The 26927-nt window shown below is 45.6% G+C and overlaps 2 protein-coding genes across 2 annotated transcripts; one reads left to right on the top strand and one right to left on the bottom strand.

Moving 5' to 3' along the window:
• Positions 1-431: 431 nt before the first annotated feature.
• Positions 432-4382, top strand: mtg1 (mitochondrial ribosome-associated GTPase 1). The gene is made up of 11 exons (XM_069538951.1): positions 432-789; positions 882-948; positions 1522-1624; positions 1700-1786; positions 1893-1949; positions 2335-2425; positions 2510-2571; positions 2663-2759; positions 2840-2921; positions 3028-3140; positions 3531-4382. Exons 1-11 carry the CDS (start codon positions 687-689, stop codon positions 3626-3628), a joined length of 960 nt encoding a protein of 319 aa, XP_069395052.1. The 5' UTR covers positions 432-686; the 3' UTR covers positions 3629-4382.
• Positions 4383-4706: 324 nt separating this feature from the next.
• Positions 4707-6295, bottom strand: sprn (shadow of prion protein). Its single transcript, XM_020086968.2, has 2 exons — positions 6156-6295; positions 4707-5427 (listed from the first exon to the last, which is right to left on the bottom strand). The coding sequence occupies exon 2, from the start codon at positions 5425-5427 to the stop codon at positions 4948-4950; it is 480 nt and encodes a 159-aa protein (XP_019942527.2). The 5' UTR covers positions 6156-6295; the 3' UTR covers positions 4707-4947.
• Positions 6296-26927: the final 20632 nt, after the last annotated feature.

Genomic DNA, 26927 nt, shown 5'->3' with positions numbered 1-26927 from the left:
CCAGCGGTGTCTGTGGAAGGCAGACAACATCATTTAAATGTATAAAGTCTTAGTTTTGAATTGCATTCGACTTTTTTTTATAGTAGCTCATTTTACCATGCCTCCACGCTTAAATACGGAGGAGGATAACAGATGACATTTAGGCTAAAAACAAGGTGGGTATAAATTACCTCATTTCAAGTCGAATTTAAATCTTATGGGGTTTGGATGATACCACAAGAAGTGGTCACCATTGACTTCACTTGTCTTGAAATTGGCAGCAACGCTGTTTACCCCTGAAACTCCAAAAGTGTTTTGTGAACTCAAACACTTCACCCACCCCTCCATCAGCATGGTGGTGAGTAGATAATGAGTGAATTTAATTTTTGGGTGAACTATCCCTTTTATTCATAACCTTTAAATATCTCTTCGGTCAACATTTTTAAGTCTGTGCTCCAGATGGTAATCAGAGTAATTCCTTTTCTATCCTGAGGAGGGCAGACATGCGCCCATTAACCCATGACTGAAGTGGAAAAAACAAGAAGAAGTATGAGCGCGGAACAATAGTTTGATGATGGATTCCAGTCGGCGTGTAAACAGTGTAGCACACCAACATGTCCAGTGCTTTCACAGCTTGGAGGTTATTTAGATGGAGAATATTTAATGAAGACGTTCAACAAACCGAGGTGTAGTTTTCTCCTGGAGCCATGAAACTGTTCCAGAGTCTCCGTCATGTCGACAAGTTCAGATCCGTGTTTGACTTCGGTGGACGGGACGTGGCTCACTGGTTCCCCGGACACATGGCTAAAGGTGATAGCTTCTTACAACTAGTTATCTCCATGATGGGACTTATGTATGAGGAGGGGTGATGAATGCTAACAATAGTTTCTCACTGTTTGTAGGACTGAAGCAGATGAGAGCCAGTCTGAAGAAAGTGGACTGTATCATAGAAATACATGATGCCAGAATATCCTTTTCTAACATCATATTTATTTATATAGAATCAATAAGATACTTCATACTGATTCTTAAACTCTGTGGGAGAAAACAAGACCATTGATTGGTACACAAGGAAATAACCATTGCACATTTTAGAAGAAAAGTATTAAATTAGTATTTTTTTCATCTAACAGAGTATTGTAATGGGTAATAGAAGTTTTGGTTATTTGGTGTGAAGAACCTTGGTCTTACTGTGTATCATATAATGCACTTTTGCATTTAGGTGTGCAGGATAAAATGCAATATGTCGAGAAACAGATGAAGTGCAGTAGAAACCAAACTTATCTTTCTGAAGTCCACAGCTGTATTGTCGCCCCAGTAGGGAAAACTATAATATCAAATAAGACAAGTAATAATGAAAATAATAATAATAATATTAATAATAATAACTTTATTTAGATATAACTTTTTTTTTTACAATGTTGTAAAGTCAAATTAAAGGTGAAGAATTCTAGTGATGTTTTCTTCACTTTGCTTATAAGACCTTGCTGCTGTTTACTGCAGAGGTCAAATCCAAACCTTTCTCTTTAACATCAAGCACATCCCATTCTCTGGAAGAAACCCTGTCTTTCAGGAGACTCTTGACATTAAGCCACATGTGCTAATTCTCAACAAGATGGACCTAACAGATCTGTCCAACAAGCAGGTAAAAGGCCTTGCTGCTATTTTGATTGTAATGTTAAAATTCAACCCAAAACAACATCTGTCAATTACTCTGCAGAGGATCCTGAAGAAGCTAGAAAAGGATGGGGTGCAGAACGTTCTGTTCACAGACTGTTTGAAGCAGAGAGATGACAACATCAAAAAGGTCGAGGTCATCATCGACCAAACATTTGCAGAAGTTTGTCTTCAGTTAATTACATTTTGAGCATAAATGTGTTATTCCTGTTTTTTTCCCCTTCTTCTCTCTGTAGTTGGTGCCGATGGTGCTGGAAATTGTCGGGATGGCTCCACGTTTTAACAGAGATGAGGTATGATTCCTCCAGCCTATTTAATCATAGGTTTTAGTTCATTTCAACTTTTGACATAAAATGGTCTAAAGGCCAGTTGACAGTTACACAGTCACAAACTGTTTCAAAACTACCTTCAACATAATTTCTTGTTTCTTATTCTGCAACATGTACAACATTTCCAATGTATCTGCAATAAGATGCATGAGATATATGACACATCTGTAAAATTACCAAGCCTTCTTATCTTTTTCCTCAGTGGAGCTGAATCAACACAGAAACATTTATTTCCAAATTTGTATTTATTATATATTTCTCAGTATTCAAATGTTGAAGTGAACAGAGGGTAAATCTCAATAAATCTGTCTATCATCTAACTTTTCACTTTTGGCATGAAAACTTTCAGAACACAAATTACTGCCTGATGGTGATTGGAGTTCCCAATGTGGGGAAGTCATCTCTTATTAACTCATTAAGGAGAACCAACCTGAAAAAAGGTTTGCATTATAAAATAGTTAAGAGGTGTTGGCCATTGATTTAGTATCATACTTATCAATATTTTAATTATTCACCAATTCCAGGTCGTGCATCTCGAGTGGGTGGAGAGCCTGGTATAACTAAAGCAGTTCTGACTAAAATTCAGGTGAGTGTAGAAGCCATGTTTGTGGGTTTTGGGTTCATGGCTCCATTTTATTTTGCATCTGTAAAGTATTTGTTTCAACCTTTGTCCTCAGGTGTGTGAGCGACCCATAATGTACCTGTTGGACACACCAGGAGTCCTGCCTCCTAAGATTGAGAGCGTTGAAACGGGCATGAAGCTGGCTTTATGTGGTGAGATTCAAGAAACAGCTTGTGGAAACTTTGTGTTCAGTGGAATATGTGTTTTAATGTTTTTTTCTTTCCTTCTCCAGGAACTATACTGGACCATTTAGTTGGTGAAGATGTGATTGCTGACTACTTACTCTACTCTCTGAACAGGCAGGAGAAGTTCAGGTGTGAATGTTCTCTCTAAATCGTGACCTGCTGATGTTTCAGGTGATCAGTGTGTTAACTTAAACTTCATTGTTTCCTGTACGTGTGTGTGTGTGTTCATGTGCAGTTATGTGGAAAAATACGACCTCCAAGAGCCCAGTGATGACATCCAGCATGTTCTCAAACGCATCGCTGTGAAACTCAGAAAAACACAACGGGTCAAAGCCATTACTGGAGTTGGTAAGAAAATACTAATCCTACAGATTCTCCTGCTGCTTACAGAGTTGGTCACTGCTTTCTCTCAGTGCAATTGTGAATATCACTGCCATCACCTGTTCAGGCTTGGTATTTCATGTCTGAGAGATCTGGCTTGCTCTTTTTCTCCGTTTCCACTCTTTATGCTACTTTTACCACGTATGCATTACAGTATATTTACATATTTAATCAGACTGACTTTTACAAAGGACCAAATATAGGTCTGTAAAGATGGCAAACAACTTGAAAACCCGTTTATATACCTGCCACTGTTTGATGTTTATAGAAATATATGCATTTTCCCTTCAGTTTGATGCACGATATAACCAGCTCCATATCAATGTCTTTAAAATGTTTCTTCTTCATTTTCCACAGGCAACATCACAGTCACCATCCCGAACTACACAGCAGCAGCTTACGATTTCATCCGAGCTTTCAGGAAAGGTCAGCTGGGACAAGTGATGCTGGACTGACCTGAGCCGTTTAAATCGAGACGACCAGAGACTGTTGCAGGATTTTGTCTTCAACTCGAAAGGATTCATATTTAACCACAAAGGTGTCATCGAGAAAATATAGTCCCTCTCTGTCCTCATGTCTTTGACAGTTTGAGGACATGATAATTTCGGTTTTGTTCATCGATGATGCAAAAAAATCACCCACTGTGTCCTTTGTACAAAAAAGAATTTAACTTGATTCAGGTAAAATTATTTTCTTTTTTAAGCTTTGCTTTTAGAACACGAGGCAGAAATCTGACATGGTATAAACTGGATATTTATTAGCATAAAGACATTGATAACAAATTCATTTTTACGATGTACCTAAGTGTAGTAGCATATAATATAGTGCACTTATAGATACGGAACAGTCTGTTGCTCCTGAGTTTGTACTGCAGGTAAAAAGTTCTTCTTGGATGATGGACAGGCTCTGAAAATCGTCCAGAGACGTAACAGTGAGAGCAGCAGTTTGTTCTCAAGTGTTGTTGCGAGCATGACTTGGATCACACACAGGTTAGAGGAATGATTTCAGAATTACAGTACAAAAGGGTGTGAATCACACATTGATTTCAGGTGATTGAGGCTAAATGCTCTTTAGCTTTCCCTGTATACAGTACTCTATATTATTGTGGAGAATCGTCTTTACAGCCACTTTAGTGTCTGCCACTGTAAATCATTTGGACAAGAGAGATTTTGCAGAAGTGATGCAGTAAAATAAAATGTTGCCGGTGAATTCACAAGTTTGGAAATATACTTATTTTCCATTCTAAAAACAAAGGGTCCAGTTTAAATACTGGTGAAAAAGCAGCGATCGTAGTCACTCACTTTGCTATTTTCTATTTAGTTTAAGAAAATAAAGATTTATTTCAGATACATTTGGCAGTAGAGTTAAAACTGGTGACCAGTAGTCTAGTGATATTACTGAAAAACTTTTCTTTAATTCAGTCCAGGGATCAGGATTGAAATATAATTATTTTTAAGTTTGGCCCTCGTCTCACAGACATTTTTTTTTTGACAAAGGTGCACTGTTTGACTGGTGAAATGTCACAATGAATAATTCTGTGTTGGTTATATACATTTGTCCATTGATATAGAGGATCATATGTGTCAAAACATACAGTACAATGATGGGTTTTGTTTCTTTTGGGATCATGGTGTCCTTTCACCACTGGGTTGTGACTCTCACTGGTCTTCCCAGTGCAGGTTCCAGTCAGTCCTGCACATTATAGTCAGATCCAGAACAGAGGCTTAGTCCTAAACTGAATCGGGAAGTTATCTTTAAAAGATCACCTGAACATCTACAGTATACTGTCCAGTAACAGCCCATATTTGGGGGAAAACGTTGCTATAATGATAGAAACCAGCTGAGAGAGTGAAGATCCATTTTGAGTAGAGCTGGACATTTGTGCATAAAAGTAATTGGTCCTGTTGAAGTAATCCAGGTCATCATCTGAGCTGTCGGCGTTGCTGCGGCGGAAGGCAGAGGCGTACCATTTGTCCGCAGTCAATGCCACGGCAGCCCCTGCTGCTGCCGCACTTGCCACCTTCACCGGAGAGCTTCGCCCCCCCACCCTGAAGCGAGAGCGGGTCCCACCGTAGGCGCCTCCTGCCCGGTAACCTCCTGCTGTGGAGCTGCGGGACGGGGAGCCTCGGGAGGAGCCCCGGGAGGAGCCCCGGGACCCTCCACGACCGCCCTTGGACAGAGTGGGCTCACAAAGGAACGCAGCGAGCAGTAGAAATGTCCAGAATGTAGCAACCAGCTGGTTCATTCCTGACATCTGTGCAGTGAAAGGAGGACAGAGAAGCACATTTTAAACCTAACTGTGGTGGTGATGCTGCACCTTTACAGAGGGAAATTTAAAAGATTATGCATTTATCTTTATCCATGAAGCTTTTACTTAACAGCTGATTCCAAATTCTTTCTATTCACTGATCAATTATGTCTCAAATGTTAGAATATAACCCTCTGTGTAACATAATATGTCCTCAACCGCACAGAGGAACCCAGATTACTGCACCTCAATAAATGTGAGAAGTCCTCACAGTGTTCAGTGTTATTATATGGACCATTATGGTCTTCATGAGGTTTCTATGTAAATATCCCTGATCTATGTAAGTAGGTCAGTTTATAAACAAGAGAACATGCTCAGCAGAGCAACCAGCCTTCATCCAGTTCACATGAAATCACATCATAGATGGTTGATTATGAATTAAAGGCACAGGGTGATATATCTTCCAGTGGTTACAGGCCAGTAGAAATGTCTTGTTGAGGTCTAGCAGGTAACTGAGATATATTCATATTTGCAGGTTTGATATGTTTTAAATCTCAGGTTTTTATGGATGCAAGGACAATACAAATGTGTGATGTTCATCTGACTGCATCCTCATAAATGAGCCTGTGCGCTGTTGAGCTGTAGCCAGGAGGAATACCACCATTTTAAAAGACATGCACAGTTCCTACATGCACACACGTGTTATCCAGTAAATAACGAAGGTTGGTATTTACCTTGTCCCCGTGCGTTGATGTCCTTCTTTTTGTTTTGGCACAAGCAGGAGAGAGGAGAGGGGCGAGTATCACCAGCGATGGATGCAGGCTCGTTCATGCGGATGACTGTGGAAACGCGCGGCGCGCTCAACGGAGAAAACATCAGACTCTGTGGTACAGTCAGACGGGGACGAGCATTTTTTTTTAAAGCTCGTTATTTTATTTCGGGTGGAAAATGTGTGAATATTTGTCTTATCTTACAGTGAGGTAATCAGATTAATTTATGAGGAACACATGTTAATGTGTGAGCTCTTCACATCATCCTTTAGTGACATTTACATGTATCTCAGATTGGGTTGTGGTTGTTTTTTGGTTAACCAAATATGTGTATCCATTTATAAATCATTTTATAATTTTATATAAACTGTATATATAGCATAAAGTTGTCGACACATATAATATAATAATAATATAATATGCTAATGTTTAGAGATGTTTTTATCAGGATGTAAAATATTGTTTGAATTTGAACGAAAGATTGTATGGAATAAAATGTTATTGTAAAATATCAGATGATTAGTGTTTATAAAAACTATAAAAAAGACAATTTAAGAGACATATTTTAATGATTATGACCCTAACCCCCTAACCCTAACCCTAACCCCTAACCCTAACCCCCTAACCCTAACCCTAACCCTAACCCTGGCTGCAACCCTAACCCTAATTGCAACCCTCACCCTAACCCTAACCCTAATTTCAGCCCTAACCCTATTCACCTTAGGGTGAATAACTCTGCGCTGCTTGCTCGAAACGTGCTGAAATTTGGTGTGGGTGCGTGGCTGTCTCCCCTTTACGATGTGTGAAATGCCCGAGTCTCTGCGACGTTCAGAAAAAAAGTTATTCAAAAATATCTCGTACTTTTTCTTTGAGATTTGGTGGTTTGACCCCTTGCGGAGGTCGTAGACGCTCGGGGGTGGTACCAGTGGATCGGGCATCCCCACATTAGTTCAGCTGGAACCAACTTCCAAGTCTCTATGACCTTCAGAACAAAAGTTATTCAAGAAAATCTTCAATCTCCAATGGGTTTCCATCCCCAACCCTAACCCTAACCCTGGCTGCAACCCTAACCCTAATTGCAACCCTCACCCTAACCCTAACCCTAATTTCAGCCCTAACCCTATTCACCTTAGGGTGAATAACTCTGCGCTGCTTGCTCGAAACGTGCTGAAATTTGGTGTGGGTGCGTGGCTGTCTCCCCTTTACGATGTGTGAAATGCCCGAGTCTCTGCGACGTTCAGAAAAAAAGTAATTCAAAAATATCTCGTACTTTTTCTTTGAGATTTGGTGGTTTGACCCCTTGCGGAGGTCGTAGACGCTCGGGGGTGGTACCAGTGGATCGGGCATCCCCACATTAGTTCAGCTGGAACCAACTTCCAAGTCTCTATGACCTTCAGAACAAAAGTTATTCAAGAAAATCTTCAATCTCCAATGGGTTTCCATCCCCAACCCTAACCCTAACCCTGGCTGCAACCCTAACCCTAATTGCAACCCTCACCCTAACCCTAACCCTAATTTCAGCCCTAACCCTATTCACCTTAGGGTGAATAACTCTGCGCTGCTTGCTCGAAACGTGCTGAAATTTGGTGTGGGTGCGTGGCTGTCTCCCCTTTACGATGTGTGAAATGCCCGAGTCTCTGCGACGTTCAGAAAAAAAGTTATTCAAAAATATCTCGTACTTTTTCTTTGAGATTTGGTGGTTTGACCCCTTGCGGAGGTCGTAGACGCTCGGGGGTGGTACCAGTGGATCGGGCATCCCCACATTAGTTCAGCTGGAACCAACTTCCAAGTCTCTATGACCTTCAGAACAAAAGTTATTCAAGAAAATCTTCAATCTCCAATGGGTTTCCATCCCCAACCCTAACCCTAACCCTGGCTGCAACCCTAACCCTAATTGCAACCCTCACCCTAACCCTAACCCTAATTTCAGCCCTAACCCTATTCACCTTAGGGTGAATAACTCTGCGCTGCTTGCTCGAAACGTGCTGAAATTTGGTGTGGGTGCGTGGCTGTCTCCCCTTTACGATGGGTGAAATGCCCGAGTCTCTGCGACGTTCAGAAAAAAAGTTATTCAAAAATATCTCGTACTTTTTCTTTGAGATTTGGTGGTTTGACCCCTTGCGGAGGTCGTAGACGCTCGGGGGTGGTACCAGTGGATCGGGCATCCCCACATTAGTTCAGCTGGAACCAACTTCCAAGTCTCTATGACCTTCAGAACAAAAGTTATTCAAGAAAATCTTCAATCTCCAATGGGTTTCCATCCCCAACCCTAACCCTAACCCTGGCTGCAACCCTAACCCTAATTGCAACCCTCACCCTAACCCTAACCCTAATTTCAGCCCTAACCCTATTCACCTTAGGGTGAATAACTCTGCGCTGCTTGCTCGAAACGTGCTGAAATTTGGTGTGGGTGCGTGGCTGTCTCCCCTTTACGATGTGTGAAATGCCCGAGTCTCTGCGACGTTCAGAAAAAAAGTTATTCAAAAATATCTCGTGCTTTTTCTTTGAGATTTGGTGGTTTGACCCCTTGCGGAGGTCGTAGACGCTCGGGGGTGGTACCAGTGGATCGGGCATCCCCACATTAGTTCAGCTGGAACCAACTTCCAAGTCTCTATGACCTTCAGAACAAAAGTTATTCAAGAAAATCTTCAATCTCCAATGGGTTTCCATCCCCAACCCTAACCCTAACCCTGGCTGCAACCCTAACCCTAATTGCAACCCTCACCCTAACCCTAACCCTAATTTCAGCCCTAACCCTATTCACCTTAGGGTGAATAACTCTGCGCTGCTTGCTCGAAACGTACTGAAATTTGGCGTGGGTGCGTGGCTGTCTCCCCTTTACGATGTGTGAAATGCCCGAGTCTCTGCGACGTTCAGAAAAAAAGTAATTCAAAAATATCTCGTACTTTTTCTTTGAGATTTGGTGGTTTGACCCCTTGCGGAGGTCGTAGACGCTCGGGGGTGGTACCAGTGGATCGGGCATCCCCACATTAGTTCAGCTGGAACCAACTTCCAAGTCTCTATGACCTTCAGAACAAAAGTTATTCAAGAAAATCTTCAATCTCCAATGGGTTTCCATCCCCAACCCTAACCCTAACCCTGGCTGCAACCCTAACCCTAATTGCAACCCTCACCCTAACCCTAACCCTAATTTCAGCCCTAACCCTATTCACCTTAGGGTGAATAACTCTGCGCTGCTTGCTCGAAACGTGCTGAAATTTGGTGTGGGTGCGTGGCTGTCTCCCCTTTACGATGTGTGAAATGCCCGAGTCTCTGCGACGTTCAGAAAAAAAGTAATTCAAAAATATCTCGTACTTTTTCTTTGAGATTTGGTGGTTTGACCCCTTGCGGAGGTCGTAGACGCTCGGGGGTGGTACCAGTGGATCGGGCATCCCCACATTAGTTCAGCTGGAACCAACTTCCAAGTCTCTATGACCTTCAGAACAAAAGTTATTCAAGAAAATCTTCAATCTCCAATGGGTTTCCATCCCCAACCCTAACCCTAACCCTGGCTGCAACCCTAACCCTAATTGCAACCCTCACCCTAACCCTAACCCTAATTTCAGCCCTAACCCTATTCACCTTAGGGTGAATAACTCTGCGCTGCTTGCTCGAAACGTGCTGAAATTTGGTGTGGGTGCGTGGCTGTCTCCCCTTTACGATGTGTGAAATGCCCGAGTCTCTGCGACGTTCAGAAAAAAAGTTATTCAAAAATATCTCGTACTTTTTCTTTGAGATTTGGTGGTTTGACCCCTTGCGGAGGTCGTAGACGCTCGGGGGTGGTACCAGTGGATCGGGCATCCCCACATTAGTTCAGCTGGAACCAACTTCCAAGTCTCTATGACCTTCAGAACAAAAGTTATTCAAGAAAATCTTCAATCTCCAATGGGTTTCCATCCCCAACCCTAACCCTAACCCTGGCTGCAACCCTAACCCTAATTGCAACCCTCACCCTAACCCTAACCCTAATTTCAGCCCTAACCCTATTCACCTTAGGGTGAATAACTCTGCGCTGCTTGCTCGAAACGTGCTGAAATTTGGTGTGGGTGCGTGGCTGTCTCCCCTTTACGATGTGTGAAATGCCCGAGTCTCTGCGACGTTCAGAAAAAAAGTAATTCAAAAATATCTCGTGCTTTTTCTTTGAGATTTGGTGGTTTGACCCCTTGCGGAGGTCGTAGACGCTCGGGGGTGGTACCAGTGGATCGGGCATCCCCACATTAGTTCAGCTGGAACCAACTTCCAAGTCTCTATGACCTTCAGAACAAAAGTTATTCAAGAAAATCTTCAATCTCCAATGGGTTTCCATCCCCAACCCTAACCCTAACCCTGGCTGCAACCCTAACCCTAATTGCAACCCTCACCCTAACCCTAACCCTAATTTCAGCCCTAACCCTATTCACCTTAGGGTGAATAACTCTGCGCTGCTTGCTCGAAACGTGCTGAAATTTGGTGTGGGTGCGTGGCTGTCTCCCCTTTACGATGTGTGAAATGCCCGAGTCTCTGCGACGTTCAGAAAAAAAGTTATTCAAAAATATCTCGTACTTTTTCTTTGAGATTTGGTGGTTTGACCCCTTGCGGAGGTCGTAGACGCTCGGGGGTGGTACCAGTGGATCGGGCATCCCCACATTAGTTCAGCTGGAACCAACTTCCAAGTCTCTATGACCTTCAGAACAAAAGTTATTCAAGAAAATCTTCAATCTCCAATGGGTTTCCATCCCCAACCCTAACCCTAACCCTGGCTGCAACCCTAACCCTAATTGCAACCCTCACCCTAACCCTAACCCTAATTTCAGCCCTAACCCTATTCACCTTAGGGTGAATAACTCTGCGCTGCTTGCTCGAAACGTGCTGAAATTTGGTGTGGGTGCGTGGCTGTCTCCCCTTTACGATGGGTGAAATGCCCGAGTCTCTGCGACGTTCAGAAAAAAAGTTATTCAAAAATATCTCGTACTTTTTCTTTGAGATTTGGTGGTTTGACCCCTTGCGGAGGTCGTAGACGCTCGGGGGTGGTACCAGTGGATCGGGCATCCCCACATTAGTTCAGCTGGAACCAACTTCCAAGTCTCTATGACCTTCAGAACAAAAGTTATTCAAGAAAATCTTCAATCTCCAATGGGTTTCCATCCCCAACCCTAACCCTAACCCTGGCTGCAACCCTAACCCTAATTGCAACCCTCACCCTAACCCTAACCCTAATTTCAGCCCTAACCCTATTCACCTTAGGGTGAATAACTCTGCGCTGCTTGCTCGAAACGTGCTGAAATTTGGTGTGGGTGCGTGGCTGTCTCCCCTTTACGATGGGTGAAATGCCCGAGTCTCTGCGACGTTCAGAAAAAAAGTTATTCAAAAATATCTCGTACTTTTTCTTTGAGATTTGGTGGTTTGACCCCTTGCGGAGGTCGTAGACGCTCGGGGGTGGTACCAGTGGATCGGGCATCCCCACATTAGTTCAGCTGGAACCAACTTCCAAGTCTCTATGACCTTCAGAACAAAAGTTATTCAAGAAAATCTTCAATCTCCAATGGGTTTCCATCCCCAACCCTAACCCTAACCCTGGCTGCAACCCTAACCCTAATTGCAACCCTCACCCTAACCCTAACCCTAATTTCAGCCCTAACCCTATTCACCTTAGGGTGAATAACTCTGCGCTGCTTGCTCGAAACGTGCTGAAATTTGGCGTGGGTGCGTGGCTGTCTCCCCTTTACGATGTGTGAAATGCCCGAGTCTCTGCGACGTTCAGAAAAACAGTAATTCAAAAATATCTCGTACTTTTTCTTTGAGATTTGGTGGTTTGACCCCTTGCGGAGGTCGTAGACGCTCGGGGGTGGTACCAGTGGATCGGGCATCCCCACATTAGTTCAGCTGGAACCAACTTCCAAGTCTCTATGACCTTCAGAACAAAAGTTATTCAAGAAAATCTTCAATCTCCAATGGGTTTCCATCCCCAACCCTAACCCTAACCCTGGCTGCAACCCTAACCCTAATTGCAACCCTCACCCTAACCCTAACCCTAATTTCAGCCCTAACCCTATTCACCTTAGGGTGAATAACTCTGCGCTGCTTGCTCGAAACGTGCTGAAATTTGGTGTGGGTGCGTGGCTGTCTCCCCTTTACGATGTGTGAAATGCCCGAGTCTCTGCGACGTTCAGAAAAAAAGTAATTCAAAAATATCTCGTACTTTTTCTTTGAGATTTGGTGGTTTGACCCCTTGCGGAGGTCGTAGACGCTCGGGGGTGGTACCAGTGGATCGGGCATCCCCACATTAGTTCAGCTGGAACCAACTTCCAAGTCTCTATGACCTTCAGAACAAAAGTTATTCAAGAAAATCTTCAATCTCCAATGGGTTTCCATCCCCAACCCTAACCCTAACCCTGGCTGCAACCCTAACCCTAATTGCAACCCTCACCCTAACCCTAACCCTAATTTCAGCCCTAACCCTATTCACCTTAGGGTGAATAACTCTGCGCTGCTTGCTCGAAACGTGCTGAAATTTGGTGTGGGTGCGTGGCTGTCTCCCCTTTACGATGTGTGAAATGCCCGAGTCTCTGCGACGTTCAGAAAAAAAGTTATTCAAAAATATCTCGTACTTTTTCTTTGAGATTTGGTGGTTTGACCCCTTGCGGAGGTCGTAGACGCTCGGGGGTGGTACCAGTGGATCGGGCATCCCCACATTAGTTCAGCTGGAACCAACTTCCAAGTCTCTATGACCTTCAGAACAAAAGTTATTCAAGAAAATCTTCAATCTCCAATGGGTTTCCATCCCCAACCCTAACCCTAACCCTGGCTGCAACCCTAACCCTAATTGCAACCCTCACCCTAACCCTAACCCTAATTTCAGCCCTAACCCTATTCACCTTAGGGTGAATAACTCTGCGCTGCTTGCTCGAAACGTGCTGAAATTTGGTGTGGGTGCGTGGCTGTCTCCCCTTTACGATGTGTGAAATGCCCGAGTCTCTGCGACGTTCAGAAAAAAAGTTATTCAAAAATATCTCGTGCTTTTTCTTTGAGATTTGGTGGTTTGACCCCTTGCGGAGGTCGTAGACGCTCGGGGGTGGTACCAGTGGATCGGGCATCCCCACATTAGTTCAGCTTGAACCAACTTCCAAGTCTCTATGACCTTCAGAACAAAAGTTATTCAAGAAAATCTTCAATCTCCAATGGGTTTCCATCCCCAACCCTAACCCTAACCCTGGCTGCAACCCTAACCCTAATTGCAACCCTCACCCTAACCCTAACCCTAATTTCAGCCCTAACCCTATTCACCTTAGGGTGAATAACTCTGCGCTGCTTGCTCGAAACGTGCTGAAATTTGGTGTGGGTGCGTGGCTGTCTCCCCTTTACGATGTGTGAAATGCCCGAGTCTCTGCGACGTTCAGAAAAAAAGTTATTCAAAAATATCTCGTACTTTTTCTTTGAGATTTGGTGGTTTGACCCCTTGCGGAGGTCGTAGACGCTCGGGGGTGGTACCAGTGGATCGGGCATCCCCACATTAGTTCAGCTGGAACCAACTTCCAAGTCTCTATGACCTTCAGAACAAAAGTTATTCAAGAAAATCTTCAATCTCCAATGGGTTTCCATCCCCAACCCTAACCCTAACCCTGGCTGCAACCCTAACCCTAATTGCAACCCTCACCCTAACCCTAACCCTAATTTCAGCCCTAACCCTATTCACCTTAGGGTGAATAACTCTGCGCTGCTTGCTCGAAACGTGCTGAAATTTGGTGTGGGTGCGTGGCTGTCTCCCCTTTACGATGTGTGAAATGCCCGAGTCTCTGCGACGTTCAGAAAAAAAGTTATTCAAAAATATCTCGTGCTTTTTCTTTGAGATTTGGTGGTTTGACCCCTTGCGGAGGTCGTAGACGCTCGGGGGTGGTACCAGTGGATCGGGCATCCCCACATTAGTTCAGCTGGAACCAACTTCCAAGTCTCTATGACCTTCAGAACAAAAGTTATTCAAGAAAATCTTCAATCTCCAATGGGTTTCCATCCCCAACCCTAACCCTAACCCTGGCTGCAACCCTAACCCTAATTGCAACCCTCACCCTAACCCTAACCCTAATTTCAGCCCTAACCCTATTCACCTTAGGGTGAATAACTCTGCGCTGCTTGCTCGAAACGTGCTGAAATTTGGTGTGGGTGCGTGGCTGTCTCCCCTTTACGATGTGTGAAATGCCCGAGTCTCTGCGACGTTCAGAAAAAAAGTTATTCAAAAATATCTCGTACTTTTTCTTTGAGATTTGGTGGTTTGACCCCTTGCGGAGGTCGTAGACGCTCGGGGGTGGTACCAGTGGATCGGGCATCCCCACATTAGTTCAGCTGGAACCAACTTCCAAGTCTCTATGACCTTCAGAACAAAAGTTATTCAAGAAAATCTTCAATCTCCAATGGGTTTCCATCCCCAACCCTAACCCTAACCCTGGCTGCAACCCTAACCCTAATTGCAACCCTCACCCTAACCCTAACCCTAATTTCAGCCCTAACCCTATTCACCTTAGGGTGAATAACTCTGCGCTGCTTGCTCGAAACGTGCTGAAATTTGGTGTGGGTGCGTGGCTGTCTCCCCTTTACGATGTGTGAAATGCCCGAGTCTCTGCGACGTTCAGAAAAAAAGTTATTCAAAAATATCTCGTGCTTTTTCTTTGAGATTTGGTGGTTTGACCCCTTGCGGAGGTCGTAGACGCTCGGGGGTGGTACCAGTGGATCGGGCATCCCCACATTAGTTCAGCTGGAACCAACTTCCAAGTCTCTATGACCTTCAGAACAAAAGTTATTCAAGAAAATCTTCAATCTCCAATGGGTTTCCATCCCCAACCCTAACCCTAACCCTGGCTGCAACCCTAACCCTAATTGCAACCCTCACCCTAACCCTAACCCTAATTTCAGCCCTAACCCTATTCACCTTAGGGTGAATAACTCTGCGCTGCTTGCTCGAAACGTGCTGAAATTTGGCGTGGGTGCGTGGCTGTCTCCCCTTTACGATGTGTGAAATGCCCGAGTCTCTGCGACGTTCAGAAAAAAAGTTATTCAAAAATATCTCGTACTTTTTCTTTGAGATTTGGTGGTTTGACCCCTTGCGGAGGTCGTAGACGCTCGGGGGTGGTACCAGTGGATCGGGCATCCCCACATTAGTTCAGCTGGAACCAACTTCCAAGTCTCTATGACCTTCAGAACAAAAGTTATTCAAGAAAATCTTCAATCTCCAATGGGTTTCCATCCCCAACCCTAACCCTAACCCTGGCTGCAACCCTAACCCTAATTGCAACCCTCACCCTAACCCTAACCCTAATTTCAGCCCTAACCCTATTCACCTTAGGGTGAATAACTCTGCGCTGCTTGCTCGAAACGTGCTGAAATTTGGTGTGGGTGCGTGGCTGTCTCCCCTTTACGATGTGTGAAATGCCCGAGTCTCTGCGACGTTCAGAAAAAAAGTTATTCAAAAATATCTCGTGCTTTTTCTTTGAGATTTGGTGGTTTGACCCCTTGCGGAGGTCGTAGACGCTCGGGGGTGGTACCAGTGGATCGGGCATCCCCACATTAGTTCAGCTGGAACCAACTTCCAAGTCTCTATGACCTTCAGAACAAAAGTTATTCAAGAAAATCTTCAATCTCCAATGGGTTTCCATCCCCAACCCTAACCCTAACCCTGGCTGCAACCCTAACCCTAATTGCAACCCTCACCCTAACCCTAACCCTAATTTCAGCCCTAACCCTATTCACCTTAGGGTGAATAACTCTGCGCTGCTTGCTCGAAACGTGCTGAAATTTGGCGTGGGTGCGTGGCTGTCTCCCCTTTACGATGTGTGAAATGCCCGAGTCTCTGCGACGTTCAGAAAAAAAGTTATTCAAAAATATCTCGTGCTTTTTCTTTGAGATTTGGTGGTTTGACCCCTTGCGGAGGTCGTAGACGCTCGGGGGTGGTACCAGTGGATCGGGCATCCCCACATTAGTTCAGCTGGAACCAACTTCCAAGTCTCTATGACCTTCAGAACAAAAGTTATTCAAGAAAATCTTCAATCTCCAATGGGTTTCCATCCCCAACCCTAACCCTAACCCTGGCTGCAACCCTAACCCTAATTGCAACCCTCACCCTAACCCTAACCCTAATTTCAGCCCTAACCCTATTCACCTTAGGGTGAATAACTCTGCGCTGCTTGCTCGAAACGTGCTGAAATTTGGTGTGGGTGCGTGGCTGTCTCCCCTTTACGATGTGTGAAATGCCCGAGTCTCTGCGACGTTCAGAAAAAAAGTAATTCAAAAATATCTCGTGCTTTTTCTTTGAGATTTGGTGGTTTGACCCCTTGCGGAGGTCGTAGACGCTCGGGGGTGGTACCAGTGGATCGGGCATCCCCACATTAGTTCAGCTGGAACCAACTTCCAAGTCTCTATGACCTTCAGAACAAAAGTTATTCAAGAAAATCTTCAATCTCCAATGGGTTTCCATCCCCAACCCTAACCCTAACCCTGGCTGCAACCCTAACCCTAATTGCAACCCTCACCCTAACCCTAACCCTAATTTCAGCCCTAACCCTATTCACCTTAGGGTGAATAACTCTGCGCTGCTTGCTCGAAACGTGCTGAAATTTGGTGTGGGTGCGTGGCTGTCTCCCCTTTACGATGTGTGAAATGCCCGAGTCTCTGCGACGTTCAGAAAAAAAGTTATTCAAAAATATCTCGTACTTTTTCTTTGAGATTTGGTGGTTTGACCCCTTGCGGAGGTCGTAGACGCTCGGGGGTGGTACCAGTGGATCGGGCATCCCCACATTAGTTCAGCTGGAACCAACTTCCAAGTCTCTATGACCTTCAGAACAAAAGTTATTCAAGAAAATCTTCAATCTCCAATGGGTTTCCATCCCCAACCCTAACCCTAACCCTGGCTGCAACCCTAACCCTAATTGCAACCCTCACCCTAACCCTAACCCTAATTTCAGCCCTAACCCTATTCACCTTAGGGTGAATAACTCTGCGCTGCTTGCTCGAAACGTGCTGAAATTTGGTGTGGGTGCGTGGCTGTCTCCCCTTTACGATGTGTGAAATGCCCGAGTCTCTGCGACGTTCAGAAAAAAAGTAATTCAAAAATATCTCGTGCTTTTTCTTTGAGATTTGGTGGTTTGACCCCTTGCGGAGGTCGTAGACGCTCGGGGGTGGTACCAGTGGATCGGGCATCCCCACATTAGTTCAGCTGGAACCAACTTCCAAGTCTCTATGACCTTCAGAACAAAAGTTATTCAAGAAAATCTTCAATCTCCAATGGGTTTCCATCCCCAACCCTAACCCTAACCCTGGCTGCAACCCTAACCCTAATTGCAACCCTCACCCTAACCCTAACCCTAATTTCAGCCCTAACCCTATTCACCTTAGGGTGAATAACTCTGCGCTGCTTGCTCGAAACGTGCTGAAATTTGGTGTGGGTGCGTGGCTGTCTCCCCTTTACGATGTGTGAAATGCCCGAGTCTCTGCGACGTTCAGAAAAAAAGTTATTCAAAAATATCTCGTACTTTTTCTTTGAGATTTGGTGGTTTGACCCCTTGCGGAGGTCGTAGACGCTCGGGGGTGGTACCAGTGGATCGGGCATCCCCACATTAGTTCAGCTGGAACCAACTTCCAAGTCTCTATGACCTTCAGAACAAAAGTTATTCAAGAAAATCTTCAATCTCCAATGGGTTTCCATCCCCAACCCTAACCCTAACCCTGGCTGCAACCCTAACCCTAATTGCAACCCTCACCCTAACCCTAACCCTAATTTCAGCCCTAACCCTATTCACCTTAGGGTGAATAACTCTGCGCTGCTTGCTCGAAACGTGCTGAAATTTGGTGTGGGTGCGTGGCTGTCTCCCCTTTACGATGGGTGAAATGCCCGAGTCTCTGCGACGTTCAGAAAAAAAGTTATTCAAAAATATCTCGTACTTTTTCTTTGAGATTTGGTGGTTTGACCCCTTGCGGAGGTCGTAGACGCTCGGGGGTGGTACCAGTGGATCGGGCATCCCCACATTAGTTCAGCTGGAACCAACTTCCAAGTCTCTATGACCTTCAGAACAAAAGTTATTCAAGAAAATCTTCAATCTCCAATGGGTTTCCATCCCCAACCCTAACCCTAACCCTGGCTGCAACCCTAACCCTAATTGCAACCCTCACCCTAACCCTAACCCTAATTTCAGCCCTAACCCTATTCACCTTAGGGTGAATAACTCTGCGCTGCTTGCTCGAAACGTGCTGAAATTTGGTGTGGGTGCGTGGCTGTCTCCCCTTTACGATGTGTGAAATGCCCGAGTCTCTGCGACGTTCAGAAAAAAAGTAATTCAAAAATATCTCGTGCTTTTTCTTTGAGATTTGGTGGTTTGACCCCTTGCGGAGGTCGTAGACGCTCGGGGGTGGTACCAGTGGATCGGGCATCCCCACATTAGTTCAGCTGGAACCAACTTCCAAGTCTCTATGACCTTCAGAACAAAAGTTATTCAAGAAAATCTTCAATCTCCAATGGGTTTCCATCCCCAACCCTAACCCTAACCCTGGCTGCAACCCTAACCCTAATTGCAACCCTCACCCTAACCCTAACCCTAATTTCAGCCCTAACCCTATTCACCTTAGGGTGAATAACTCTGCGCTGCTTGCTCGAAACGTGCTGAAATTTGGTGTGGGTGCGTGGCTGTCTCCCCTTTACGATGTGTGAAATGCCCGAGTCTCTGCGACGTTCAGAAAAAAAGTTATTCAAAAATATCTCGTACTTTTTCTTTGAGATTTGGTGGTTTGACCCCTTGCGGAGGTCGTAGACGCTCGGGGGTGGTACCAGTGGATCGGGCATCCCCACATTAGTTCAGCTGGAACCAACTTCCAAGTCTCTATGACCTTCAGAACAAAAGTTATTCAAGAAAATCTTCAATCTCCAATGGGTTTCCATCCCCAACCCTAACCCTAACCCTGGCTGCAACCCTAACCCTAATTGCAACCCTCACCCTAACCCTAACCCTAATTTCAGCCCTAACCCTATTCACCTTAGGGTGAATAACTCTGCGCTGCTTGCTCGAAACGTGCTGAAATTTGGTGTGGGTGCGTGGCTGTCTCCCCTTTACGATGTGTGAAATGCCCGAGTCTCTGCGACGTTCAGAAAAAAAGTAATTCAAAAATATCTCGTGCTTTTTCTTTGAGATTTGGTGGTTTGACCCCTTGCGGAGGTCGTAGACGCTCGGGGGTGGTACCAGTGGATCGGGCATCCCCACATTAGTTCAGCTGGAACCAACTTCCAAGTCTCTATGACCTTCAGAACAAAAGTTATTCAAGAAAATCTTCAATCTCCAATGGGTTTCCATCCCCAACCCTAACCCTAACCCTGGCTGCAACCCTAACCCTAATTGCAACCCTCACCCTAACCCTAACCCTAATTTCAGCCCTAACCCTATTCACCTTAGGGTGAATAACTCTGCGCTGCTTGCTCGAAACGTGCTGAAATTTGGTGTGGGTGCGTGGCTGTCTCCCCTTTACGATGTGTGAAATGCCCGAGTCTCTGCGACGTTCAGAAAAAAAGTTATTCAAAAATATCTCGTACTTTTTCTTTGAGATTTGGTGGTTTGACCCCTTGCGGAGGTCGTAGACGCTCGGGGGTGGTACCAGTGGATCGGGCATCCCCACATTAGTTCAGCTGGAACCAACTTCCAAGTCTCTATGACCTTCAGAACAAAAGTTATTCAAGAAAATCTTCAATCTCCAATGGGTTTCCATCCCCAACCCTAACCCTAACCCTGGCTGCAACCCTAACCCTAATTGCAACCCTCACCCTAACCCTAACCCTAATTTCAGCCCTAACCCTATTCACCTTAGGGTGAATAACTCTGCGCTGCTTGCTCGAAACGTGCTGAAATTTGGTGTGGGTGCGTGGCTGTCTCCCCTTTACGATGGGTGAAATGCCCGAGTCTCTGCGACGTTCAGAAAAAAAGTTATTCAAAAATATCTCGTACTTTTTCTTTGAGATTTGGTGGTTTGACCCCTTGCGGAGGTCGTAGACGCTCGGGGGTGGTACCAGTGGATCGGGCATCCCCACATTAGTTCAGCTGGAACCAACTTCCAAGTCTCTATGACCTTCAGAACAAAAGTTATTCAAGAAAATCTTCAATCTCCAATGGGTTTCCATCCCCAACCCTAACCCTAACCCTGGCTGCAACCCTAACCCTAATTGCAACCCTCACCCTAACCCTAACCCTAATTTCAGCCCTAACCCTATTCACCTTAGGGTGAATAACTCTGCGCTGCTTGCTCGAAACGTGCTGAAATTTGGTGTGGGTGCGTGGCTGTCTCCCCTTTACGATGGGTGAAATGCCCGAGTCTCTGCGACGTTCAGAAAAAAAGTTATTCAAAAATATCTCGTACTTTTTCTTTGAGATTTGGTGGTTTGACCCCTTGCGGAGGTCGTAGACGCTCGGGGGTGGTACCAGTGGATCGGGCATCCCCACATTAGTTCAGCTGGAACCAACTTCCAAGTCTCTATGACCTTCAGAACAAAAGTTATTCAAGAAAATCTTCAATCTCCAATGGGTTTCCATCCCCAACCCTAACCCTAACCCTGGCTGCAACCCTAACCCTAATTGCAACCCTCACCCTAACCCTAACCCTAATTTCAGCCCTAACCCTATTCACCTTAGGGTGAATAACTCTGCGCTGCTTGCTCGAAACGTGCTGAAATTTGGCGTGGGTGCGTGGCTGTCTCCCCTTTACGATGTGTGAAATGCCCGAGTCTCTGCGACGTTCAGAAAAAAAGTAATTCAAAAATATCTCGTACTTTTTCTTTGAGATTTGGTGGTTTGACCCCTTGCGGAGGTCGTAGACGCTCGGGGGTGGTACCAGTGGATCGGGCATCCCCACATTAGTTCAGCTGGAACCAACTTCCAAGTCTCTATGACCTTCAGAACAAAAGTTATTCAAGAAAATCTTCAATCTCCAATGGGTTTCCATCCCCAACCCTAACCCTAACCCTGGCTGCAACCCTAACCCTAATTGCAACCCTCACCCTAACCCTAACCCTAATTTCAGCCCTAACCCTATTCACCTTAGGGTGAATAACTCTGCGCTGCTTGCTCGAAACGTGCTGAAATTTGGTGTGGGTGCGTGGCTGTCTCCCCTTTACGATGTGTGAAATGCCCGAGTCTCTGCGACGTTCAGAAAAAAAGTAATTCAAAAATATCTCGTACTTTTTCTTTGAGATTTGGTGGTTTGACCCCTTGCGGAGGTCGTAGACGCTCGGGGGTGGTACCAGTGGATCGGGCATCCCCACATTAGTTCAGCTGGAACCAACTTCCAAGTCTCTATGACCTTCAGAACAAAAGTTATTCAAGAAAATCTTCAATCTCCAATGGGTTTCCATCCCCAACCCTAACCCTAACCCTGGCTGCAACCCTAACCCTAATTGCAACCCTCACCCTAACCCTAACCCTAATTTCAGCCCTAACCCTATTCACCTTAGGGTGAATAACTCTGCGCTGCTTGCTCGAAACGTGCTGAAATTTGGTGTGGGTGCGTGGCTGTCTCCCCTTTACGATGTGTGAAATGCCCGAGTCTCTGCGACGTTCAGAAAAAAAGTTATTCAAAAATATCTCGTACTTTTTCTTTGAGATTTGGTGGTTTGACCCCTTGCGGAGGTCGTAGACGCTCGGGGGTGGTACCAGTGGATCGGGCATCCCCACATTAGTTCAGCTGGAACCAACTTCCAAGTCTCTATGACCTTCAGAACAAAAGTTATTCAAGAAAATCTTCAATCTCCAATGGGTTTCCATCCCCAACCCTAACCCTAACCCTGGCTGCAACCCTAACCCTAATTGCAACCCTCACCCTAACCCTAACCCTAATTTCAGCCCTAACCCTATTCACCTTAGGGTGAATAACTCTGCGCTGCTTGCTCGAAACGTGCTGAAATTTGGTGTGGGTGCGTGGCTGTCTCCCCTTTACGATGTGTGAAATGCCCGAGTCTCTGCGACGTTCAGAAAAAAAGTTATTCAAAAATATCTCGTGCTTTTTCTTTGAGATTTGGTGGTTTGACCCCTTGCGGAGGTCGTAGACGCTCGGGGGTGGTACCAGTGGATCGGGCATCCCCACATTAGTTCAGCTTGAACCAACTTCCAAGTCTCTATGACCTTCAGAACAAAAGTTATTCAAGAAAATCTTCAATCTCCAATGGGTTTCCATCCCCAACCCTAACCCTAACCCTGGCTGCAACCCTAACCCTAATTGCAACCCTCACCCTAACCCTAACCCTAATTTCAGCCCTAACCCTATTCACCTTAGGGTGAATAACTCTGCGCTGCTTGCTCGAAACGTGCTGAAATTTGGTGTGGGTGCGTGGCTGTCTCCCCTTTACGATGTGTGAAATGCCCGAGTCTCTGCGACGTTCAGAAAAAAAGTTATTCAAAAATATCTCGTACTTTTTCTTTGAGATTTGGTGGTTTGACCCCTTGCGGAGGTCGTAGACGCTCGGGGGTGGTACCAGTGGATCGGGCATCCCCACATTAGTTCAGCTGGAACCAACTTCCAAGTCTCTATGACCTTCAGAACAAAAGTTATTCAAGAAAATCTTCAATCTCCAATGGGTTTCCATCCCCAACCCTAACCCTAACCCTGGCTGCAACCCTAACCCTAATTGCAACCCTCACCCTAACCCTAACCCTAATTTCAGCCCTAACCCTATTCACCTTAGGGTGAATAACTCTGCGCTGCTTGCTCGAAACGTGCTGAAATTTGGTGTGGGTGCGTGGCTGTCTCCCCTTTACGATGTGTGAAATGCCCGAGTCTCTGCGACGTTCAGAAAAAAAGTAATTCAAAAATATCTCGTGCTTTTTCTTTGAGATTTGGTGGTTTGACCCCTTGCGGAGGTCGTAGACGCTCGGGGGTGGTACCAGTGGATCGGGCATCCCCACATTAGTTCAGCTGGAACCAACTTCCAAGTCTCTATGACCTTCAGAACAAAAGTTATTCAAGAAAATCTTCAATCTCCAATGGGTTTCCATCCCCAACCCTAACCCTAACCCTGGCTGCAACCCTAACCCTAATTGCAACCCTCACCCTAACCCTAACCCTAATTTCAGCCCTAACCCTATTCACCTTAGGGTGAATAACTCTGCGCTGCTTGCTCGAAACGTGCTGAAATTTGGTGTGGGTGCGTGGCTGTCTCCCCTTTACGATGTGTGAAATGCCCGAGTCTCTGCGACGTTCAGAAAAAAAGTTATTCAAAAATATCTCGTACTTTTTCTTTGAGATTTGGTGGTTTGACCCCTTGCGGAGGTCGTAGACGCTCGGGGGTGGTACCAGTGGATCGGGCATCCCCACATTAGTTCAGCTGGAACCAACTTCCAAGTCTCTATGACCTTCAGAACAAAAGTTATTCAAGAAAATCTTCAATCTCCAATGGGTTTCCATCCCCAACCCTAACCCTAACCCTGGCTGCAACCCTAACCCTAATTGCAACCCTCACCCTAACCCTAACCCTAATTTCAGCCCTAACCCTATTCACCTTAGGGTGAATAACTCTGCGCTGCTTGCTCGAAACGTGCTGAAATTTGGTGTGGGTGCGTGGCTGTCTCCCCTTTACGATGGGTGAAATGCCCGAGTCTCTGCGACGTTCAGAAAAAAAGTTATTCAAAAATATCTCGTACTTTTTCTTTGAGATTTGGTGGTTTGACCCCTTGCGGAGGTCGTAGACGCTCGGGGGTGGTACCAGTGGATCGGGCATCCCCACATTAGTTCAGCTGGAACCAACTTCCAAGTCTCTATGACCTTCAGAACAAAAGTTATTCAAGAAAATCTTCAATCTCCAATGGGTTTCCATCCCCAACCCTAACCCTAACCCTGGCTGCAACCCTAACCCTAATTGCAACCCTCACCCTAACCCTAACCCTAATTTCAGCCCTAACCCTATTCACCTTAGGGTGAATAACTCTGCGCTGCTTGCTCGAAACGTGCTGAAATTTGGTGTGGGTGCGTGGCTGTCTCCCCTTTACGATGTGTGAAATGCCCGAGTCTCTGCGACGTTCAGAAAAAAAGTAATTCAAAAATATCTCGTGCTTTTTCTTTGAGATTTGGTGGTTTGACCCCTTGCGGAGGTCGTAGACGCTCGGGGGTGGTACCAGTGGATCGGGCATCCCCACATTAGTTCAGCTGGAACCAACTTCCAAGTCTCTATGACCTTCAGAACAAAAGTTATTCAAGAAAATCTTCAATCTCCAATGGGTTTCCATCCCCAACCCTAACCCTAACCCTGGCTGCAACCCTAACCCTAATTGCAACCCTCACCCTAACCCTAACCCTAATTTCAGCCCTAACCCTATTCACCTTAGGGTGAATAACTCTGCGCTGCTTGCTCGAAACGTGCTGAAATTTGGTGTGGGTGCGTGGCTGTCTCCCCTTTACGATGTGTGAAATGCCCGAGTCTCTGCGACGTTCAGAAAAAAAGTTATTCAAAAATATCTCGTACTTTTTCTTTGAGATTTGGTGGTTTGACCCCTTGCGGAGGTCGTAGACGCTCGGGGGTGGTACCAGTGGATCGGGCATCCCCACATTAGTTCAGCTGGAACCAACTTCCAAGTCTCTATGACCTTCAGAACAAAAGTTATTCAAGAAAATCTTCAATCTCCAATGGGTTTCCATCCCCAACCCTAACCCTAACCCTGGCTGCAACCCTAACCCTAATTGCAACCCTCACCCTAACCCTAACCCTAATTTCAGCCCTAACCCTATTCACCTTAGGGTGAATAACTCTGCGCTGCTTGCTCGAAACGTGCTGAAATTTGGTGTGGGTGCGTGGCTGTCTCCCCTTTACGATGTGTGAAATGCCCGAGTCTCTGCGACGTTCAGAAAAAAAGTAATTCAAAAATATCTCGTGCTTTTTCTTTGAGATTTGGTGGTTTGACCCCTTGCGGAGGTCGTAGACGCTCGGGGGTGGTACCAGTGGATCGGGCATCCCCACATTAGTTCAGCTGGAACCAACTTCCAAGTCTCCTTCAGAACAAAAGTTATTCAAGAAAATCTTCAATCTCCAATGGGTTTCCATCCCCAACCCTAACCCTAACCCTGGCTGCAACCCTAACCCTAATTGCAACCCTCACCCTAACCCTAACCCTAATTTCAGCCCTAACCCTATTCACCTTAGGGTGAATAACTCTGCGCTGCTTGCTCGAAACGTGCTGAAATTTGGTGTGGGTGCGTGGCTGTCTCCCCTTTACGATGTGTGAAATGCCAGAGTCTCTGCGACGTTGAGAAAAAAGGTTATTCAAAAATATCTCGTACTTTTTCTTTGAGATTTGGTGGTTTGACCCCTTGCGGAGGTCGTAGACGCTCGGGGGTGGTACCAGTGGATCGGGCATCCCCACATTAGTTCAGCTGGAACCAACTTCCAAGTCTCTATGACCTTCAGAACAAAAGTTATTCAAGAAAATCTTCAATCTCCAATGGGTTTCCATCCCCAACCCTAACCCTAACCCTGGCTGCAACCCTAACCCTAATTGCAACCCTCACCCTAACCCTAACCCTAATTTCAGCCCTAACCCTATTCACCTTAGGGTGAATAACTCTGCGCTGCTTGCTCGAAACGTGCTGAAATTTGGTGTGGGTGCGTGGCTGTCTCCCCTTTACGATGTGTGAAATGCCCGAGTCTCTGCGACGTTCAGAAAAAAAGTTATTCAAAAATATCTCGTACTTTTTCTTTGAGATTTGGTGGTTTGACCCCTTGCGGAGGTCGTAGACGCTCGGGGGTGGTACCAGTGGATCGGGCATCCCCACATTAGTTCAGCTGGAACCAACTTCCAAGTCTCTATGACCTTCAGAACAAAAGTTATTCAAGAAAATCTTCAATCTCCAATGGGTTTCCATCCCCAACCCTAACCCTAACCCTGGCTGCAACCCTAACCCTAATTGCAACCCTCACCCTAACCCTAACCCTAATTTCAGCCCTAACCCTATTCACCTTAGGGTGAATAACTCTGCGCTGCTTGCTCGAAACGTGCTGAAATTTGGTGTGGGTGCGTGGCTGTCTCCCCTTTACGATGTGTGAAATGCCCGAGTCTCTGCGACGTTCAGAAAAAAAGTTATTCAAAAATATCTCGTACTTTTTCTTTGAGATTTGGTGGTTTGACCCCTTGCGGAGGTCGTAGACGCTCGGGGGTGGTACCAGTGGATCGGGCATCCCCACATTAGTTCAGCTGGAACCAACTTCCAAGTCTCTATGACCTTCAGAACAAAAGTTATTCAAGAAAATCTTCAATCTCCAATGGGTTTCCATCCCCAACCCTAACCCTAACCCTGGCTGCAACCCTAACCCTAATTGCAACCCTCACCCTAACCCTAACCCTAATTTCAGCCCTAACCCTATTCACCTTAGGGTGAATAACTCTGCGCTGCTTGCTCGAAACGTGCTGAAATTTGGTGTGGGTGCGTGGCTGTCTCCCCTTTACGATGTGTGAAATGCCCGAGTCTCTGCGACGTTCAGAAAAAAAGTTATTCAAAAATATCTCGTACTTTTTCTTTGAGATTTGGTGGTTTGACCCCTTGCGGAGGTCGTAGACGCTCGGGGGTGGTACCAGTGGATCGGGCATCCCCACATTAGTTCAGCTGGAACCAACTTCCAAGTCTCTATGACCTTCAGAACAAAAGTTATTCAAGAAAATCTTCAATCTCCAATGGGTTTCCATCCCCAACCCTAACCCTAACCCTGGCTGCAACCCTAACCCTAATTGCAACCCTCACCCTAACCCTAACCCTAATTTC

This window comes from Paralichthys olivaceus, chromosome 14, assembly GCF_024713975.1.
Source record: "Paralichthys olivaceus isolate ysfri-2021 chromosome 14, ASM2471397v2, whole genome shotgun sequence".
In the NCBI taxonomy this organism is placed as follows: domain Eukaryota; kingdom Metazoa; phylum Chordata; class Actinopteri; order Pleuronectiformes; family Paralichthyidae; genus Paralichthys; species Paralichthys olivaceus.
Note: the sequence above shows the minus strand (reverse complement) of the source record. Positions and strands in the feature narration are given on the sequence as shown.